The following is a 22,218-nucleotide window of genomic DNA, read 5'->3' on the forward strand; positions in this document are numbered from 1 at the left end:
AGTGTTGAAGTCAATTGAGTCCAAAGCACTCGTATTTAGTTCATGAATTTATTTAGCTTATACAGGTAATTCAGAGTCCCGAATGAGATGTCTGTCAACGCGTTTCGGCAAAACGCCTTCTACTGGACCATATATATATGGAAAATGTCACTTACCCAGTGTACATCTGTTCGTGGCATGATACGCTGCAGATTCACATGCTTTGCACATCCCGCCATCTAGTGTTGGGCTCGGAGTGTTACAAGTTGTTTTTCTTCGAAGAAGTCTTTTCGACTCACGAGATCGAGGGACTCCTTCCCTTTCGGCTCCATTGCGCATGGGCGTCGACTCCATCTTAGATTGTTTTCCCCGCAGAGGGTGAGGTAGGAGTTGTGTATTATAGTAATAGTGCCCATGCAATGGAGTAAAAATGTATGTACATAATGTGGTTTAAAGCGATATATTTATAAATTTACAAATGTTCAGGATCAACTTCAAACAGCTACAGGCTCCCGGGGAGGCAGGTGGGCGCATGTGAATCTGCAGGGTATCATGCCACGAACAGATGTACACTGGGTAAGTGACATTTTCCGTTCAATGGCATGTGTAGCTGCAGATACACATGCTTTGCATAGACTAGTAAGCAGTTATCTCCCCAAAAGCGGTGGCTCAGCCTGTAGGAGTTGGAGTTGTTTGAAATAAAGTTCGTAGTACTGCTTGTCCTATTGTGGCTTGTTGTGTTGCTAACACATCTACACAGTAATGCTTGGTGAACGTATGAGGCGTAGACCATGTGGCAGCCTTACATATTTCAGTCATTGGAATGTTTCCTAGAAAGGCCATGGTAGCACCTTTCTTTCTAGTTGAGTGTGCCTTTGGTGTGATAGGCAGTTCTCTTTTTGCTTTGAGATAACAGGTTTGAATGCATTTAACTATCCATCTGGCAATGCCTTGTTTGGATATTGGATTCCCTGTATGAGGTTTTTGGAAAGCAACGAATAGTTGTTTTGTTTTTCAAATATGTTTTGTTCTGTCAATGTAGTACATTAATGCTCTTTTGATGTCTAATGTATGTAGTGCTCTTTCAGCTACAGAATCTGGTTCTGGAAAGAACACTGGTGGTTCTACTGTTTGATTTAAGTGGAACGGTGATATGACTTTTGGTAAGAACTTAGGATTTGTTCGTAAGACTACTTTATGCTTGTGTTTCTGAATAAAGGGTTCTTGTATGGTAAATGCCTGTATTTCACTGCATGGGTTCAAACGGTGGACCCATGAGCTGTGTTGAGACAATGTTGAGGTTCCACAAAGGAACTGGTGGTGTTCTTGGTGGGATAATTCTTTTCAGGCCCTCCATAAAAGCCTTTATGACTGGGATCCTAAATAGTGAAGTTGAGTGCGTAATTTGCAGATAAGCTGAAATTGCGGTGAGATGTATTTTAATGGATGAAAAAGCTAGCTTTGACTTTTGTAAGTGCAGTAGGTAGCTGACGATGTCTTTAGCAGATGCGTGTAAGGGTTGAATTTGTTTATTATGGCAGTAATAAACAAATCGTTTCCACTTATTTGCATAGCAATGTCTTGTGGTTGGTTTTCTAGCTTGTTTTATGACCTCCATACATTCCTGTGTAAGGTCTAGATGTCCAAATTCTAAGACTTCAGGAGCCAGATTGCTAGATTCAGCGATGCTGGATTTGGGTGTCTGATCTGTTGTTTGTGTTGAGTTAACAGATCTTGTCTGTTTGGTAGGTTGACATGAGGCACTACTGAGAGGTGTAGTAGTGTTGTGTACCAAGGTTGCCTTGCCCAAGTTGGTGCTATTAGTATGAGTTTGAGTTTGTTTTGACTCAATTTGTTTACTAGATATGGAAGACGTGGGAGAGGGGGAAAAGCGTATGCAAATATCCCTGACCAACTCATCCATAACGCATTGCCCTGAGACTGATCCTGTGGATACCTGGATGCGAAGTTTTGGCTTTTTGCGTTTTCTTTTGTTGCAAATAGGTCTATTTGTGGTGCTCCCCATCTTTGGAATTAAGTGTTTAGTATTTGGGGTTGAATCTCCCATTCGTGGATCTGTTGGTGATCCAGAGAGAGATTGTCTGCTAGCTGGTTCTGAATTCCTGGAATGAATTGTGCTATTAGGCGAATTGGGTTGTGAATCGCCCAATGCCATATTTTCTGTGCCAGGAGACACAACTGTGTTGAGTGTGTTCCTCCCTGTTTGTTCAGATAATACATCGTTGTCATGTTGTCTGTTTTGACAAGAATGTGTTTGTGGATTATTATAGGTTGAAATGCTTTCAGCGCTAGAAATACTGCCAGTAATTCTAAGTGATTTATGTGAAACTGTCTTTGTTGAGTGTCCCATTGTCCTTGAATGCTGTGTTGGTTGAGGTGTGCTCCCCACCCTATCATGGAGGCATCCGTTGTTATTACGTATTGAGGCACTGGGTCTTGAAAAGGCCGCCCTTTGTTTAAATTTATAGTGTTCCACCATTGAAGCGAGGTGTATGTTTGGCAGTCTATCAACACTAGATGTTGAAGTTGACCCTGTGCCTGTGACCATTGTGATGCTAGGCACTGTTGTAAGGGCCGCATGTGCAATCTTGCGTTTGGGACAATGGATGTGCATGAGGACATCATGCCTAGTAGTTTATCACTATCTTGACTTGTATCTTTTGTTTTGGGTGCATGGCCTGTATTACATTGTGAAATGCCTGTACCCTTTGTGGACTTGGAGTGGCAATCCCTTCTGTTGTGTTGATTGTCGCTCCTCAGTATTATTGTATTTGACACGGCTGAAGGTGTGACTTGTTGTAGTTGAGTGAGAAACCTAGTTTGTGAAGGGTTTCTATGACATACTTTGTGTGTTGTGAGCACCGTTCCTGCGTGTTGGTTTTTATTAACCAATCGTCTAGGTACGGGAACACATGTATTTGCGGTCTTCTGATATGAGCAGCCACTACTGCCTGGCACTTTGTAAAAACTCTTGGCGCAGTTGTTATCCCGAATGCCAACACTTTGAATTGGTAATGTACCCCTTGGAATACAAACCTTAAGTACTTTCTGTTTGAAGGATGTATCGGTATATGGAAGTACGCATCCTTCAGGTCTAGTGTTGTCATGTAGTCTTGTTGTTTGAGCAATGGGATTACGTCCTGCAGTGTCACCATGTGAAAGTGATCTGATTTGATGTAGATATTTAATGTTCTGAGATCTAATATAGGTCTTAGAGTTTTGTCTTTTTTGGGTATGAGAAAGTACAGTGAGTAAACTCCTCTTCCCCTCTGATGAATTGGTACCAACTCTATTGCATCTTTTTGCAACAACGCTTGGACTTCTAGTTGTAGAAGATCTATGTGTTGTTTTGACATGGTGTGTGTTTTCGGTGGGACATTTGGAGGGAATTCTAGAAATTCTATGCAATAACCATGCTGGATAATGGCTAGGACCAACGTGTTTGTTATTTCCTCCCATTTTTTGTAGAACTTGGTTAATCTCCCCCCACTGGTGTTATGTGTTGGGGATTTGTGACATCGAAGTCACTGTTTATTTTGTGGAGTTTTGGGACTTTGGAACTTCCCTCTACTCTTTGGGAACTGTCCCCCTCTATATTGTCCCCGAAAAGCTCCCCGCTGGTATTGGCTCTGATAAGCGGGCCTTGTTTGTGAGGTTGTGGGTTCAGTGCTTTGTCCTCGAAACTGTGATTTTCGAAATGTGCCTCTGCTCTGTGGGGAGTAGAGTGCGCCCATGGCTTGGGCCGTATCAGTGTCTTTTTTTAAGTTTTTCAATAGCAGTGTCCACCTCCGGACCAAACAACTGCTGTCCGTTAAATGGCATATTCAGCACGGCTTGTTGGATTTCCGGCTTGAATCCAGATGTACGCAGCCATGCATGTCTCCGTATTGTTACTGCTGTATTTACAGTCCTAGCAGCTGTGTCTGCTGCATCCATTGCTGACCGTATCGGATTGTTTGAGGTATCTGTCCTTCCTCCACCACTTGTGCTCTTTTTTGGAACTCCTTGGGCAAATGTTTTATAAAATGTTGCATTTCGTCCCAATGAGCCCTATCATATCTCGCCAACAAGGCCTGCGAGTTGGCAATGCGCCATTGGTTGGCTGCTTGTGCCGCCACTCTTTTCCCAGCTGCGTCGAACTTGCGACTCTCTTTGTCTGGAGGTGGTGCATCTCCTGAGGTATGTGAGTTCGCCCTCTTGCGTGCTGCACCTACTACCACTGAGTCTGGTGTTAACTGTTGTGTGATGTACACAGGGTCTGTTGGTGGGCGCTTATATTTTTTCTCCACCCTTGGAGTTATGGCCCTTCCTTTGACAGGCTCCTCAAACACTTGTTTGGAGTGTTCTAGCATTCCAGGTAGCATGGGGAGGCTCTGGTACTGGCTATGTGTGGACGACAGTGTGTTAAATAGAAAGTCGTCTTCAATTGGCTCTGCATGCAGGCTGACATTATGAAACGCCACTGCTCTGGACACCACCTGTGTGTAGGCGGTAGAGTCCTCAGGTGGTGACGGTCTAGCTGGATAACAGTCAGGACTGTTATCTGACACTGGTGCATCATAAAGATCCCACGCGTCTGGATCATCCTGACTCATCCCTGTATGAGTTGGGGACTGCATCATTGGTGGAGTGGCTACCGGTGATGGTTGTGGTGAGCGTTGTGGAGATGGTGGTGGGGTTACTTGTCTTGCCACCTTTGCCTGTGGCTGCTTGTCTTTCTCTTGGAAGGCAAGTTTCCGTTTCATTCGCATTGGAGGGAGAGTACTGATCTTCCCTGTCTCCTTTTGAATGTGGAGCCTTCTTTGTGTGTAATCTGGCTCTATTGTTTCTAGCTCCAGTCCAAATCTATGCGTTTGCATTTGTGAGGACAGGCCTTGTTCCTCTGTGTAGGAATTTGTTTTCGGTTCCGAGGCAGGATGTTTCGGTACTGAATCCTTTTCGGCTGCTTTTTTCGGTTCCGACAACACTTTTTTGCTCTTCGGCGTAGTGATCTCTTGGTGCCGATTTGTTTCTGTGCCGCTCTCTCGGTGCCGAGATTGCTCTGACCCGGTGTCTCGGGGTCTCGGGGTCGAGTCTGCTCTGTGCCGGTATCTCGACCGGAGTCGGATGACTTCGACACATGCATGCCCTTTTTCGGTGCAGATGCTTGGTCACCTATTTTTCGGGTTAAGCCATGGCCTGCTGGCGGTGGCATCCCTTGGGCTTTTGTGGTCTTTACGTGAGTTTTGTGTATCGACGTCTTACTCACGGTTTTTGGCGTCTGTGCAGGATCGACCTCTTCCGAGTCGGAATCCTCAATGGAGAAGGCTTCCTCTTCTTCCTCCATGTGTTTTTGTCCTGTCGGCACCGACGCCATCTGTAGTCTTCTTGCTCTTCGGTCCCTTAAGGTCTTCCTGGACCGAAACGCTCAACAGGCCTCACAAGTATCCTCCTTGTGTTCTGGAGACAAACACAAATTACAGACCAGATGCTAATCTGTATAAGGATACTTGTTGTGACATTCGGGGCAGAAGCGGAATGAGGTCCGTTCCATTAGCCTTGAAGACGCATGTGGTCGGGCCTACCAGGCCCCGCCGGGGAATCGAAAACCCGAAGGGTCGCCGGAGTTCTTCAAAATTCGGTCTCGATCTGTTGTAACTAACCCGATCCCGAATGTAAACAATACCGTCAAATTTTTTGAGATTTTCACTAACTTTCCGAACCGAAACACGGAGCGAAAAGGAACACGTCCGAACCCGATGGCGGAAAGAAAACAATCTAAGATGGAGTCGACGCCCATGCGCAATGGAGCCGAAAGGGGAAGAGTTCCTCGATCTCGTGACTCGAAAAGACTTCTTCGAAGAAAAACAACTTGTAACACTCCGAGCCCAACACTAGATGGCGGGATGTGCAAAGCATGTGTATCTGCAGCTACACATGCCATCGAACATATATATATATCAATGTAATTGTATCCTTGCATGTATATATTTGTAGTTTATAGACTGAAGATTCTTTATACATGGTCTTACTTCACTGTTGCACATTTTAAAAGTACACTTTTGGCTGCTCAAGCCTTCCTTCACGAGCCTCGCGAAAAGCTATAATAAATGTCTTCTTTGGATTAAGAAGTGCATTCCAGAGAATCTTTTTGACACCTTTTAGTATATTTTGGCTCAGTCAAAAGTAAAGCAAAACACAGGTTGAAGCCAGAAACACAGCCAGGTGTGACTCCTAAGGAGGACACCAGAGTTGATGCCCCGGAGTAGCTGTGTCTGCAGCATCTAAGACACACCTAACAGTAGTATTGGAGATAAACTTGCCTTCCGAGACGAGTCCATGCCCTCTCTTAACAACGTTACTGTAGGAGATGTTGAAGGAGCTATTTTATTTTGTCCTAGAGGGCCAAATCGTATCTGGAGAACAGGCAGATCAAGTTGACGATACACCACAGATTGGCAGACTGCAATGCAACAAGCCTGCCAGCAGCGTCTATCCATTTGGTCTCCTTGTCCAGCTGAGGGGCATCACAAGTGCCCTGTGTGTTTGCCCACTTGAAAGCGATATGCACCAACAAGAGTCGTGAGGGTGTTGGCCCCCAACAAATGGGATCTAAAAGGGAAGCTTTGTATTTTTTTTATCCATCCAGAGAGTGATATCCCGAGTCTTAACGGGCTACTTGAAGATATCAGGAGCATGTCCTTTCAGCGTACGAAGATAGTGCATGGAACGATGGTTAAAGAGAGTATCCTCTTCGAGAGGATCCTTGTGCTACGCTTTGGTAAGCTGGAGCCCTACCTGATAAGTCATGGTAGGAGGTGGGGTCATCTGGTAGGAAGGGACAGGAAGTGTATGGGTCGGGATCTGTATCCCCTGGTATATCCAAGTTCTAAGGGTCTCCGGGGGAGGCATGTTGTATGTGTCCCCCTGTTCACCTATGTCAGAGTATGGTGATCCCTATTGTGTGTACATATCTGGGTCAGAGAAGGAGGTGGGGAAGGTGATGGTGGAGCTCTAGGGTAAGTGGAGTAGGGGAGTGACACCTCCTAGTCAGGAGGGGGACTTGTACCTTTGTTTTACCTTTTTGGTTGCTTTGGTGGGAAAATGGGCTCCACACTTTACTCAGATCTAAGCTGCCTATTCAAAGGTTGAGCGCCTGGCACGCAAGGATGAATGAGGATTTGGCATGTATGACCATCTGCCTTTGGCATGCGTCAAGTTTGTCCTGCAATTTCTGGTGGACCAATTCGACAAGTTCAACAGGTGATGTCCTGTTTGGCATCAAATGTTTCAACGCAGACGTAGATTTTGATTTCAACGTTGATGGTTCAGACAAGACGCTCAGCCAGCAGCTTCAAGATTCTCTTCAGTGCAGAGCTGAAGCTGGGCATGATGTCATAAATGGACAGTCGGTGCTGACCAAGGCCCGAAGGTAGTGGTGGCCCAGAAGCCTGCTTCTGTTGATCCAGAGCGAATTAACAACCCTTGTGAGGTGGAAGCTCGGAGAAGTGTTGAGGGGGAGCGGAAGCTGTACTCATGGCCAGCTGAGCTGGCAAGAGGTTTTCAATCTAGAGGTCGGAGCTGGACCTTTCTTTGGGCGAGAAAGCCCCCTGGTGGGCAGCCGAAGGCTCCAGATGATGTTCTCCCTCAAAGTTGTGGGCACCTAAGAGGTATGGAGTTTCTTTGCAGCTCATGCACATCTTAAGTCGACGGGCTCGGGTGTCTCGAAGAGTCCTTGTTGAATGACCGGCACCTGCTGCAAGAGGTCTTGTCATGCTTGGGCGAGATGCAAAGATTAAAGACCTGGTGGATGTTGGCCCAGGGGTACTTCACAAGACACAGAGGGCAATATCGAAAGGGCATCTGTACCACCACAGGAAAGACATACTGAGTGTGCCAGGCCACCAGGTGCCTGAGTCAACCGGATAACAGACCCAGACAAGAGTCAAATACAATATAGAGGGAGAGGAACCATGAAGACCGAAAAGAACACTGCAACAGTGTCTATCTGGAGCATAGGAGCACACGTCAAAGCCAGACAGCAGAAAGAAAATAATCGAACAACGAAGTTGATTACCAAGCAAGAGGTGGAGTCACAGTACCACTAGATGGCAAGAGTATACACAGCATATGAATCTGCAGCCACACATGCCTCAAACATAATTACAGTATTATATGAGAGTACTGAAGGCACTAGGTAGTTTGAGGTTCCTATTCCTCATCTGTCACTTTTAGGTTTTGCCTGCACAGCGCTTGAGAAAGCGCTTGCAATATATTGCGTAAAAAGAATAATCTTACAAAAGGGCTTAGAGCCTGCCCATAACATTCGTTTCCGATTGGTCAGCACAAACTCCTCGCATCAGGCTTTGTACTTGGTCTTTATCTGTGTCCCTACTGTGGAGCACGGACCAAGCAAAGCTTCCTGTCTGCAGCCAGTATCCTTCTACTGGTCCCAGGATCCTGCAAATACTCTTGTTACTTTTCAACATTCACTATTATTAAGCGCATGTCCCTGCATTTCTTCTCCTTCACCCCATACTGCTTTGTGTTTCCTACACAACCCTCCACCCTCAATTGTTTTTCACTCACCCCATATTCGTCATTCAGTCAATCCTCCCACTCACCATTGTCTGTTATCCACCCATCTCCCTTATCCTGCTCACTGTTGCTTGTGAAGCAACACATGCCTTCCTACCACTTGCTGTTGTTTCACTCAAACCACCCAACTCCCCTTCTGCTCTCCAAAATGTTTTCCGCTCTCCTCCCTCATGTTGCCCCCCACCCCCAACCAGTTCCCCCTGTGTTTTTTTCCATGGTGCATTGCAGCTCAGACTGCTGTGCAACATCGCTTTTTTTGGAGGGGGGGTCCTATGTTGTGCAACATGTAAAAACATTGATAAAACTAATAGATTTTTCAAAGGTGAAATATAGTGGCTTTGACAAAGCTTGTTCTGTCTTTGTTCGTAGAACTTAGATGATTTTCTTCCCATTAATGTGTAGGTACCACCTTCTTCGCTTTGTTATGGTGTGCTTTTCTCTATTTGCACTCACAATACCCATTCTCGCTACCTTTACTAATACTTAGAGCCAACAAATTCTCCTTCTGCCCAGTTTTTATACCTTTTATTCTAACTGAGATTCAGGTGTCAGCCTCCCAAAATACCCAGTAGAGGGTGGCTGTCTCAGTTCATGGTCAAAAAAAGGAGGTTGAAAAGGATGTAGTGACCAGGCTCCAGCAAGTCATATGCAAGGTTTGTATTTAATGCCCATACAGAGGCCAGATGCAATTTTGTTTTTGTTCTTCAACATGTTTGACACCGAAGACAATACTGCAGGGTCTTCCATTCAATGCACAACTGTGCAAGAGCATTTATTACACCAATGCCCACTTATTTTTTCTCATTAGATTCTGCATTGGAAAGCTACTCCTGCCAGGCATTCTTCCACCGTGGAGCCTCTATCAGCTCCTCATGGGTGGTAAAGTTATTTGTGAATGAAAGCAGCAAGAGTCCTTCTCCAGGGTCAAAGAGGTATTAGCCTCTTTTAAAGTTATTTGAAAAAAGCCCTGCAAAACATTTCTAAGGATGCAATAAGCCCCCTCTCAAAGTCCATACTGTCAATCATTCGGAGTAGGATGAAAAATCTATTGAGCCTCCATCAACGCTGGTGATATGGTTTTCTCAAAACAGTTTTGACTCACCAATTTCCTGCCAGCTCTGCCCAGGGCTCTCTTTCTGACCCTTCCATCGGGCTTGTATGATGTTATCCTCTGCCTAATAATGCCTTCTTCCATGGGCAGCTTTCACTCACTTTTTCTTCCTATGACTCTTAAGGGTTCCTTCTCATTGCCACTTGTTTATCTCAGAAGCCCTCGACTGACCTAGGTTCTCTCTCAATACTTATCTTGACAGTATTCCTTACAATTCCCGACAGTCCTGCTGACAAAGGAATAGCTGGAAAATGCTTGAAATAAAACTTAGGTAAGATCGCTGGGAGAAGGCGGGTTTTTGAAGTTAGTGCATTCAAAAACAGCTGGATTGCCATAAAAATGAAAAGGCAGATGCTCAGTCTTAAGAGGCAGAATGTAGGGACCCTAATTTATCAACACAGTTTTCAAAACAAGCATTTGCAATGCAATGAGTCTCGCGATTTCTTGAGTTAGAGCTAATGGCAATGTTAAATTCATAACTGGACTTTTCTTGCCACATAATCTGTCAACCTTGCCTCATAATTACACCTTTTACTGCCATATAATTCCAGGGGCCCTGCATATAACGAAAGCACTTCAATTTACCTTCTTTCTCTTTATGCAGCAAAAAACAAAATGTTGCTATTTAGCATACTAATTAAATCTGCCATACTAATTCCAATACAGTACCATTTTCACCACTCCACCATCAGAGTCGTTGGCTGCCTAGCACAACTCCCCCCCAAAATGACAAGACAGCCACAGAAGAGAAATAAACTAGAAGGGTCACCCACACATATCAGGAGTGTTCAAGCAGTGAAAGTGTAATAAGGATGTTAAGTTGGCCTGAATCATGGTCATAATTGTAATAAGGAGAGATGATTAAAAACATATACAATTATCATATAAACCTTTTTCAGAAACAGACTTTTGGTATTAGACTGTAATGCTCAAAACACCCTAACAAATTTTGTATGTTAGAAACATGGTCATGTAACCATACGGTTAGTCCCTAAATAGCATAACCCCATGAAAAAACAGGAAAAAGTAATGCAGTGAAGCCATATATTTAGTCCCTAGTGGACAAAGTGCATTACGCATCTTCAAGGCTAGCAGGTCTGTTGCAATGATATTACAAGCAAGGCCCCTAAAACATAACTTCTGTCAGCTGCAAAAAGTTCCAGCAAAGAGAGACCTTAAAAAGACAATGAATGGTGGTAGGGGTTAATATTTTGGAGTTCCCACTAACAGTGTGGGAACCCAACAATGATGTAGACAGAAGGACCCATGTTGTGCTGAAAGTTTTGGTGGTCCACCCATTGTCCTAGGACCACCACAGGATATGTTATGCACAAAAATGTTTTGTGAAATCAATGCCCTGCAAAGCATTATGGGGCACGTTTCCATGTGCCACAAATATTTTAGTACATTGATTTGATTGTAATGCTTAGAACAGTCCCTAGATGTCACCACAATGAAAATAACATTTGAAATAAACATGTTCATGTAACTATATAGTTAACTCCTAGAGCAGTGGTCTCCAAACTTTTTAATGCCACCCCCCCCCCTTCCCCCCCCCTCCTGTTGGAAAATAAAATTCATTGGGCCCCCCTCAGAATTTTTCACAATTATTTTATAAAGATGGCAATATTTTAATATGTCTAGGCCTATTTAAACATTGCAGTTGGATACTGTTACCTTTTTAAAAATGCAATAACATGCTTCTGCTTAAAACAAAAGCCTGTTATCTGTATAATGCTTCTTTTGGCCAATTTCAAGTGTTTAAAGGGGCGAGCCACAAGAAATAACTAATTAAGTTAACTGTGACCAATGTGACCAGTGATTCAATAATGCTGTTGATAAGTTCACACTGTTGTGCCTGTACGCGCAGGAAGGAGAGACACAAAAGGAAAAAAAATAGTTCACCCACGCTAAAGTACATTGGTGATCGTGCAATAATCCATGTAACGTGGGCAGTCTGCAAGGTGTAACAAAAATAGCCTCAAGGCGGGACCAACGTAAAGCATTTACCAGTGAAATAAAATACTTTAACACCAAGCCAAAGAACGAGTGAAAGTGATGGGCATGAGATGGGGGTGGTTAAAAGTCCACAACACTTACAACAGGTCAAAGAGCTTGTGCGCTCAACCTCTTGTTTTTTCTCTCTAATGGGATCTGTTTTAAAACCTGCCAAGAATCAAAGCTTAGAATGTGGAAAAAAACTCTTCGTTTTTCTAAAGGATAAGCTGAAGAAAATACTTAAAATGTAACAAATATATGAACATGTTGGTTTAAGTGAATAAGCAAGAATAAATATGGTTGGCCCTAACAAGCAATGCAATAACTAAAATTATCTACATCTGGACAACATGCAATCTCAAACCAAATTTAAAGGACAAAACAGAAACAAATAGAAATCAAGCATTCACAAAACAAAAGTTATTTTGGTCTCCAGACATTCCACTCTCAAAAGAGAGGGATGGACATGTTACCAAACATAGAATCAACATATCTTCACAGAACAATCTTTCCAAATAGCTATCAAACACACAAAAGACAACCACACTTCTGTTGGAAGAATCGTTTTAGATTTGGGGCCAATGCTGCTGTAGAAGATAAGACAGAAAAGAAGAACTAGGCAACCACTTTAGGAGATGTGTTTTAAGAACAGATTCTAGTAAGCCACTCATTTTCTTTCACTGTTATACCTACGATTTTCCCTGAATCAAAATCAAACCTCCCACAATCAATAAAAGCTTGGCAAAATGGAGTGCACAAGATAAATAAAGGACATAAAGGTGGTGGTAGATAAAAATAATCTGATCACTGCCCAACAGAATTAATGCAAACTAATCTCACCTGAGGAATAACCCAGTTGGGTTTCAAGCTATCCGGTGCAGTCACTGAAGGCCAGCCAGTGTCCAACATTCTTGCTGTGGCAGAAACAGAGGAGAACCCACTAGCATGAGTTCCAAGGCTTTGTCCAACTTGTTCCAGTGACGACGACAAGAACGGGAGGTGCTTCTCAGAGCTAACTGGCTGATCTTGTTGCATTACAGTTCGCCCATTCTCTTTGGTGTTTGTGACAAACTTAATATCCTGGTTAATTTGCGGAACAATCTGGGATGATTGTTTGGCTGGTGAATCACATGCACTGTCCTTCTTGGTGTTCTCTATCAGCAGCCCTTCACGATCACTGATGTTCACATCAGCAGAATCCCCCTTCACCTTTTTCAAAAAAGGAACACTTTCAAGGTCCAAGTCCCCCTTCCTCCTCCGGCCATCACTCATGTCCCCACTCTCCTTCTTCAATTTGGGGGCATTGGCAGCATTCAAAGAAGCTCCCTAGAAAGAACAAGATTAAAGAAGGTTTTGCAAATTTCTTCCCTAAACCACAAAACCAGGAAGTTTAACACTTCCTCAAATTAAATTCTTGCACCAAACAGCTAGCAGTCAATACCCTTCCCATCCAAATGGTATTCCATGAAGGAATACTAAGGTTGTACTCTGCCGAATGCTGTAGCATACCTCAAACAATACCAGGCACAACAAACCACAAGCTCTTTCCTATGCCATAATCACCTGCCCCAAAAAACTGTAGCACACTGCACGATCCTTGGTGTGTGACACTGATGCAATGCTGCTGAATACCTCAAGATGTAGCAAACGTAACACTTCCCCTCATACAGTTACAGTTTCCATGATCCACTTCTTAATAAATACTCAAGTTACTCCTGACTATATTCTCCCTATCTCCAAGCCTCAAGCACATAGATATACCTGTTCTGAAAGCTGAAAAGCACCAGTGATCAAATCACTAAGTTACAACTTTGCATCTCATCAGACCCTACAAAAGTAACACTCCTATGGACTTCTATGGCTCACCTGTATTGTGGTGCACATTTTTACAAATTACGAAGTGCCTTAAGGGATCATCCTAGGGCTCCTCATGTGGTTTGCTGTTTGGCAACATCTTCTACAACACACTAGATTGTACTATTGGGAACTAATTAACAGGTGGTTGTAATCTTGTGGGTCCATATTATGTAACAAGTGTGTTCTATCCCTGTTTGTATCATGGCACTTAGTAAAATGTGTGTGCTAGGCACAAACAGGTAAAGTGCACCATATTACAATCAATGTGTTATACATTCACCCCCCAATCCCAATATGGTACATATTTCCTAAGGTAGCTTATGGTCATTTCATTTCAAAATAGTGCTCGGAAGGTGCTCTACACAATATACCTCCTTCTGTAGCAGAGAACTCTCCATCAGCGTCACATGGACAAGTCTTGGGTCGACACACTTGGTCTCAGGGCACTGCAGAGACAAAAAGGTGGATGGTAAGAAACAAAACATTTAGGCACAGAAAGAGCCAGTGTAAGAATGAAGGCTCGACCATCCAAAAGAACCAATCACAACAGAGAACTTTTAGGAGACAGTCCATCCAACCAATCTTCAAGAAAGAACTGCTAATAGTGCAGGAACTACCCATTTAGTGTTCTATGCCAAGAAAGCAAGGCAAAGGAAGCAGGTCAGAATGATCACTATTCTTTACTGGAAAGAGGTGGAAAGGTGCAAGAAGAGGTACCAACACCCATGCAGGCTACAACTTATTAGATGAACCCATTCCTCATAAATGTTAACAGCTCACCCCCCTCCCAAACAAATAAGTCACAAGGTCTATATCTTGATTGGACTAAATGCTACACCCGAGCACCCATGCCCCCAATAATACATAGACACAAACTGCTAATCATTTTACAGGCGATGTTTCAATATTAGTGGCAAACAGAATCTTTTAAGGGGGGGAATTACCTCCCTAGGCCAACTACCAAAAACTACAAACATGTGACACTGTGCAACGACTCATGCCATGCTTCCCACAACGTGGTGTACAAATATTAAATGAACAGCGATATCCCCAAACATGCCACAGCTGGTAGAGAATTTCAACCACTTTCACGGACTACCATAAGGGGTGCGCAATGGGCAATAAAGGACACAGTCAACACATTCAAATATATAGCCAGGAGTTCTGTGCTAGGTGTTTACATCGTACCTCACTAATGGATATGTCCATGATACAAGTGGTAGGGTCCTGCTGGATAACTACCCCACTTAGCCAGGGTTCTGGCCCTTCTGTCTGGTACACCTTTACTCTCTGGCCTTGGACACTGTAGGTACCTGCAAAGAAAAACAGTCTTCAAACACAACAGCCATCAGTAACTATCAGCATTTCTTATGTTACACCGAGGGCACACCTCAAATTAGATAAAGCAGGACATATCCTTCACAACATCCAAAAGGACTTTACTAAGAAAAACAACCTCATTGGGGGGTGGGGGAGAGAGAATCGCAATAACTGCAACTCACACAAATAAACTGAAGCCTCACCGGGAAGAGACTGTTGTGCATCTTATGTACTACTTTTGTCCCAACTCGATAACAATGTTACCATCTCCGATATCAGACTTTACATTTGCAGCAAAGTTGAGAAGTTAAGACTTACTCTAGAACATGGGGGTCTCACAGAAAGGTCTGGATGCATGCCAGATTTTCCGGATATCCAGTAAGATAATTATACATATAATAGATCCAGATGAAACTCACATTGACAGCATTATTGTCCCCTCACCAGCCCATCACTGGACACCCAAGATCTATGTGTTGACAGGGGTAGAGCGCAATGCAAGAAACACAAACAATGTCAAACTACTCACTTTGATCAGGTAAGTATACTACTTTAACTAAAAGACAATTAACTGCAAGTAAATTTTCACAGAGGAAGCCATTAGCATCTCTAGGGCTGAGATAACAACTGAAAAGTCTTCATAGCTCTTACATGTATCATATTTTAAGTAAAACTGCGCAGTTAGTGTTATGCATGAGGTTAGCTTTGTGTATTTTAAATAATATTCAGGAACCTGTTTTATAACATTCCCAAACTAAGGCCCTTAAGAGAATGTTTCCTCTATCATAATCTGTTTGCAGAACAGGAAGGACTTGTGGGTCGGTAAGGAATCTGCGGCAATTTAGAGTCCCTCCCAAATAAGGCTTTACCAAGGTAACCAACTAGTTCATCTGACAGACTTCTAGCCATAGGTTTCTTACCTTGGAAAAGATACCCAAGCAATACCTTCCCAGACGTGGGTCTGCAAAACCAATTAGATCACAAAGTCCTGCAGGACCCAACGGGCGAAATGCCAGTCACAATAGACCTGACTGTCCAGACAGTAGTGCTTCACAAATGTGTGCATCGAGGCCCACACTGCTGCCTTACAGATGTCCAGGACTGGGAAGCTGTGAGCTAATGCAGTGGTTACTTTTTAGTGAATGTATAACAGGTGTTAATGCACAGGACAATACAATGTGAGATGGCCTTTTTCTGTACTGCCTTCCCTTTTTTTGCTCCCACATAGCCCAAATAGAGCTGATCGTCCACCTGGAATTATTGTGTGGAAAGATAGGACAACGCTCTTTTTGGGTCTATACACCTGAGTCTCTCCTCCTCTTTGGATAAATGAAAAAGAGCAAAGAAGGTAGGCAGAGTACTGCTCCGGCCTAAACAGAAAGGAGTCACAACCTTGGGAAGGAAGGAGGCATGTGTCCTGAGAACCAGCTGGTCCGGATAAAAGGTGGTTTAAAGAGGGTGTGTTGAGAGCGCCTGCAGTTCATTCACCCTCCTGGCCGATGTTATGGCCAAAAATAAGGCAATATTTATAGACAAGTGCCTCAACGAACAATTGTGCAGCAGATTAAGTGGTGCACACGTGACACTGCAGTCCTTTAAGGAACCTAGCCCCAGCAGGTAATTTAACGAAGGAAGGTTGGTCCGGCAACTGCATGAATGCAGAGATGGACGAAACGTAACCTTTACTTGTGCCCAGAGCAGAGCCCTGCTGGGCCAAGGATAATGCAAACAAAATAATTTTTGATCAAGGTGCAGAAAAGGAGTCAACATTGCTGGAATCACACCATGACACAAACGTGTTCCATTGGCAGGCATTTCCTGACTTGGGAGGAGGGATGCTGGGATGCAACATTAACACTACAGACTTCAGGAGGAAGCTGGAAAGCTGTCAATTGTTGGTTCAATCACCACGCATGAAAGTGGTGGGTGAACAGTTTCGGGTGTACTATGCTTTCCTTTATAGGAGACAGAAGCCCCTCTCGAAGAGGCAGCCTGGCTAGAGGACAGACGGTCATGCTGAGTATTACAGACTCTCCTCCATGCCTTATCTGGAGCCACAAGAATGACTTGAACCTGGATGTTCCTGATCTTTTTGATAACTTTGGCAGGAGTAGTATTGGTGAAAGGCGTACAGGAGCTCCAAGTGACAAAGTGGCTGAGCGAGTCTCGCCTTAGAAACTCCAGCGCACAAAAGGGCTGACATTGCGCTTTCTCAGTGGTAGTGAAGAGATCTAACCAATGCTCTCACCACTGCTGCAAGAGACCTTGCACCACCTCCGGAAGGTGACACCACTCAATCTGCTAGGCACCTGTGGCTAAGTTTGTCTGCTCTGGTTGCTTAGCCACCACCGCAGATCTTTTGTGGCTCCCTTCAAGATCTGAACCATTAGGAAAACATTCCACTGATGCTGTGCCCACTGGACATCAGGTCGCACTGCAGATCCCACATATGCTATTCGGCATGAGTGACCAGCTGGTTGCAGGAGGGCATGGAGGCCCAACAGCTTCAGAGTCAGTCTCATCAAAATCAATGACACAGGCTGAAAAACTAGAATCACAGCATGAATATCCTGGACTAGGCACTCATAAGTATAGGCCTGAAACAACACCATGTCTAGAACATCTCCAGTAACAAGCAGCTTCTGAGAAGGAGTCAGGTGGGACTTCGGCATGGTGCTAATGAAACCCAGTGAAAGCAGGTCGGTTCACCGTAGTCAGAAGAAAGGAGAAAATTGCCTGGGGTGAGCCCCCCCCTTCAACGGCTAATCATCAAGAGTGAAAGACTGGAAGACACAATCTCCACAAACAAGCTGCAACCACTGTTGTCACCTTCGTTAACACCTGAGGGGGCGGTGGTAATACTGAAAGGGAGAACAGCAAACTGACACTACTCTTGGCCCACATTTAACTACAGGTAACGTCTGCGGGCAGGCAGGACAGGAAAGTGGAAATCTGTCTTCTAAGTCCATCGCTATCATTCAATCTCATGGGTCGAGGGCAGACAGAACTTGGGCAAGCATGAGCATTTTACATTTCTCTTTAAGAAGAGTTTGAGAAGGTACAGGTTGAGTATAAAACTAAGTCCTCCATCCTCCTTTGGCACTAGAGAGTAGCGGGAATAATAATCATGGCCTGCCTACTTCTGATGCAGGCACCTTGGCCAAGGGCACATGCACTTCTTGGCGGAGCAAGGAGATATGGCCCTCCATCGGCTGATCGTATGTGGATCCTTCGGAACACACTATCAGTAAGAGGGTGGAATGGGTGGGTAGGTAGTCACAAAGGGGAGGGTGTAGTCCCTTTGTGCAATCTGGATAACCCAGTGGTCTGAGGTGACGGATTTCCAGTGGGGAAGGTGATGGGGTATCCTGTATCCTACTGGATGCCAATGATGGTCGGAGGGCAAACTAAAGAGGTTCGGAATAAGTTGCTGCCATGGGGATGGTGAACTGACAACTGCTGGCTGCCTGTCCCACACTCTGTGTGACCCACTCCTTTGGCTACAAAAAGGCTGGGAAACCCGGTTGGCTGCGGTGGCTGGAAATGTATGGGCACGGTTGGAGCTCTCAGACTGACAGTCCTCTTCACTACTACCACATTCAGGTATGTGGGATGGTGTGTTCCTAGGGATCCTGAAGGGCAGACTAGGGTTCACGCTACTGTGCTCTACAAGTACCTTAGTGGCGTAAGTAGGAATCCTGATACTTGGCATTCTGACACTATGGTGGGAATGTTCTTGTGTCACTTTTTGTGCTGCCGCATTGCTATTATTGTGTTTTCTCATCCTAATTATGGCATCACATGCCATTTTATCTAGAACGCCACTGAGTCAATAAAATACATTGAACCAATTATGCTTTTGTCTTTGCATACGTGAGACAAGTGTAATTCAAAGGGATGAGATATGTTGCACCAGGATTTCCTTGAGAAATCAGGCCATCATGTGCACTGCTGCCACAAATCACTGCCACTTTTTAGGTTCGGGTGAGGTAGTGCTAGCCAGCCGAAAGGGTTAGGCTGACAGTTGTCACACGGTGTGGAATCTGACTCAGTTCCTCACATCCTGGAGGTGCTGCCATAAGAATCCACAAGTCTCATTTAGCATAATGAGCGCCAAACACAAGATATGCCACTGTGCTGGCCAGTCCCATTACTGACAGTATAAGTGAACATGTAGCCATTTTAAGGTATGTACTACGCACTGGTCAAAACTAGTTTCCCAGCTACATAATGGCTTCACTGAAACCTATGATGTTTCATATCAAACAACTCATTAATAAACCTATGCTGATTCCAGTGTTGCATGTATTAATACTGGCACCCAGATGGTACCTTAGAGGTGCCCCTAAAAACCTAACAACAACTAGTGTGCTGACTGTTTGGTTCTAACCAGCCTGCAACCACAGATGATTTTCTGACCCCCAGGGGTGACAGCCCACGCTCTCGGGCGGTCATGAACAAAGCCTGCTCTGGCAGAGGATGTTACACACCACTTCCGAAAGGATGATCTGTAAATTAGCATTCCAAGGCAGGCAGCTTCAAAGAGCCCACCACCTTTCGTATGAGAATCTGACTTCCCTCAGAGGTGAAGGGATGCACACTCCCCTGATCAGGGCCCATTTGGTGCTTGGACAACTTGGCAAATTTGCTTTGCAGGAGGCATATTCCACGTGCAGGCTGGACACACCTCTAGGGTGATCATTCTAAAGCGAACACAAATTGCGGAATTCCACCATCTTGTGTGTACTGGAATTAGGAATTCTGAGACAGGGTGATGCCCACTCAAGTGGCTATGTAGGCATTGTAGTGACCCCAGAGGTAAGTAGCCCATTGGTTACTACCCTCCACTACCCTCAACACACTTAAAGTCCACCCTGATACCAGGACTTTAGATTTTGACAGAGACACTAGAAGGAGTGGACAAAGAAGATTGCCGACTCGAGAACCAAGGGGAACCAGTGACTTGGCACCAACCCTGCCTGCCAACCTGCTGCACTCGACCCTCATCGAACTAACGAGGAAGTGAGGTCAAGATAGCTATCATCATCCAGTGGTGATCTATGACGGACAGTGGCGAGCCTGCCTTCAGCAGCCAGTCACTGAGGTACAGGAATACATGCACTTCCAACCTTTGACAATGAGCTGAGACTTCCTAAAACTACTTTGGCAAACACCTAAGGAGTGGAGATGAAACAGAAAGACATAGCACATTGAAAGTAATCTAACAGTCCTAAACTTAAGGTAGCATCTGTGAGACTGCACAATGGATATATGAAAATAGGGTCCTCAAAGTCCAAAGACACCATCCAGGATGTGTCAGAGAAAGTCCTTCCACAAAAAAGTTGTTCAATGGCCAGAGGTCTAGTACAGGGCTGAGGTATTAGTTTTTCTGCACAAAAAAATGAATGAGTAGTACCCCTTTTCAGGACCACTACTCATTCAATAGCACATTGACTTGGCAATGGCACAGTTTGACTTCCTGCATTAGAACTAAAGCAGGGTCTGCCAATACCTGAGCTGGCGATGGAGGAGGGGAATATGAAACGGGGAGGAAATTAACCACCTACAAAATCCATCAGTCTAATGTTATCAATTTATAGCTGGGAGTCAATGTCACATTCTGCAATGTACCGGCAGACTCTGGGTCTTTGAAGGTAAATCAAAGCAGCTTGGGTGCCACTGTAGCAGGCAGGTGGACAAAAGGTAGACTTGGTACTAAGGTGCCCTTAAGGACCTGAGGCTGCAAGCCAGATCAAGACCTCAAAAGGATTTGGGGGGGTGGGCCCCGTCATTTGCGTAGAGGAGTGTTGGCTTTGTCTCTGCTGAAGGCCCCTTTCAAAGTCCGGCAAAACGGCAAAACTGCTGGGATACTGCTGTACGAGTGCTGAAAGGCCAAGAGCTCATGCTGTGCCTTCGAGTTTTTTTCCAGGGCTCCAAGACAAGTCTGCCTTGTCCCCAAAAAGGAGGGTACTGTCAAGTTGAATGACCATCAGTGAAGCCTGAACATTACTGGAAAATCCTAAGGATTTAGGATGGTGATGTTCACCCTATCCGAAGTCAGTCATGTCCAGAGCATAGCTAATTATTTATTCACTGTGCGTTGTCCACCTCATATAATTTATTCTACATTGGGATGAAATTCCTCAGGGGCAATGGGCAAGATCTAGTGTGAATAGCATTCCAGGAAACAAATTGCATTTACTGACCACAGATCAAGACTGGCAGTTAAAAACATTTCCTTTCAAAAAGCTTTCACACTGGCAGGGGCGGGCTCTATTGGGGAATGAGTTTGGGTTCAATCTGAATGTGGAAGCTTGCAACGCTTTCAGGGGAGTTCCAGGAGTAAGACGCTGGAAGAGGCAGGGTGGACCCCCAGGAGCAGGTCTGTCAACTAGTTACCTGCATACTGACTGGCGGGCAAGAAAAGGTTTTGCCCAAGTGCCCATGAATGAGACAAAGAGGGCTTCATGAAAGAGCAGAAGTAACTCTGAGGAAGTCTGTCCAGCATTAGGACATTAGTTTTCACTTCTATAGATGGTAGTTAAAAGGTTTAAAACTCCTGCAGCCCTCGTAAGAACAACAGTGATTGAAGTGGACTCATCTGTGGAAGGCCAGGGAGAGGAGTTTAGTCTAGTATCCAGAGAAGTGTCTAAACCACTGCCACCATGGGAGGCCTAAAAATAGATTTTCCTCCTTACAGTACTGGCATTCGTCATCCCCATCAGCTCTTTCCACATAATTTTAAAGCCTATAAGGTAATGCCTCTTTTTGTATGGTTATCCCCAAAGATTTGGAGTGATGTTGCTGTTTTTTTCTTACTGACTCGGAGTGCACTGAAGCCTGCTAACCAGATCTCAGTGCCAGTGCCCCAACCTTAAAATCTATGTATGTTTGATAGGCTTATACTCAATTAGAAAAAGCTAACTTAATTTTAAGTACCTAGTATATGGTCCTCAGGGTCCAGCAATGGGAGTGACAAAGGTAAAACATGGCTCCCAGTCTGCCACTGCAGACGAGAAGGGCAGCTTTAAATTGCTAACTGAACCACTGAAACAATTGCAAAGCTCAAACCCACCTTTTTAGGGTTGAGCCTGCGTCGCATGAGCTTGCGAGGTGCTTTAGTAGTCACAAAAGGGCTCGGAGCCCCGTCCATGCCACGTCAGTGTCTTTCATTGGTTTGTGGGCTTGCCTTTTAAAATCTGCTTGCTTTCATTAGTGAAAGGCATGCATACTTCATGCTTTTTCCAGTGGTTAGCCCTCCTCAAGCGCAGCAACGAAGTACTGAAAAAATGCGAGGCTCGCTGTTTTCCATCCAGTTTGTGGACTACTTTTTTATCTTTTTTCGCAGCGCAATC

The 22,218-nt window shown here is 44.6% G+C and overlaps 1 protein-coding gene across 2 annotated transcripts in view; it reads right to left on the bottom strand.

Annotated features, from left to right (window-relative positions):
* Positions 1–22,218, bottom strand: part of KDM3B (lysine demethylase 3B) — an 892,876-nt gene that overhangs the window by 790,554 nt on the left and 80,104 nt on the right. For both annotated transcript variants that reach the window (XM_069244431.1, XM_069244432.1), the window contains exons 5-7: positions 14,732–14,856; positions 13,915–13,989; positions 12,527–13,012 (exon numbers count right to left, since the gene is read on the bottom strand). In XM_069244431.1, the coding sequence (XP_069100532.1) occupies positions 12,527–13,012; positions 13,915–13,989; positions 14,732–14,856 (686 nt within the window). The remainder of the gene's footprint in view (positions 1–12,526; positions 13,013–13,914; positions 13,990–14,731; positions 14,857–22,218) is intronic.

Source organism: Pleurodeles waltl, chromosome 7 (genome assembly GCF_031143425.1).
Source record: "Pleurodeles waltl isolate 20211129_DDA chromosome 7, aPleWal1.hap1.20221129, whole genome shotgun sequence".
NCBI classification, from domain to species: domain Eukaryota; kingdom Metazoa; phylum Chordata; class Amphibia; order Caudata; family Salamandridae; genus Pleurodeles; species Pleurodeles waltl.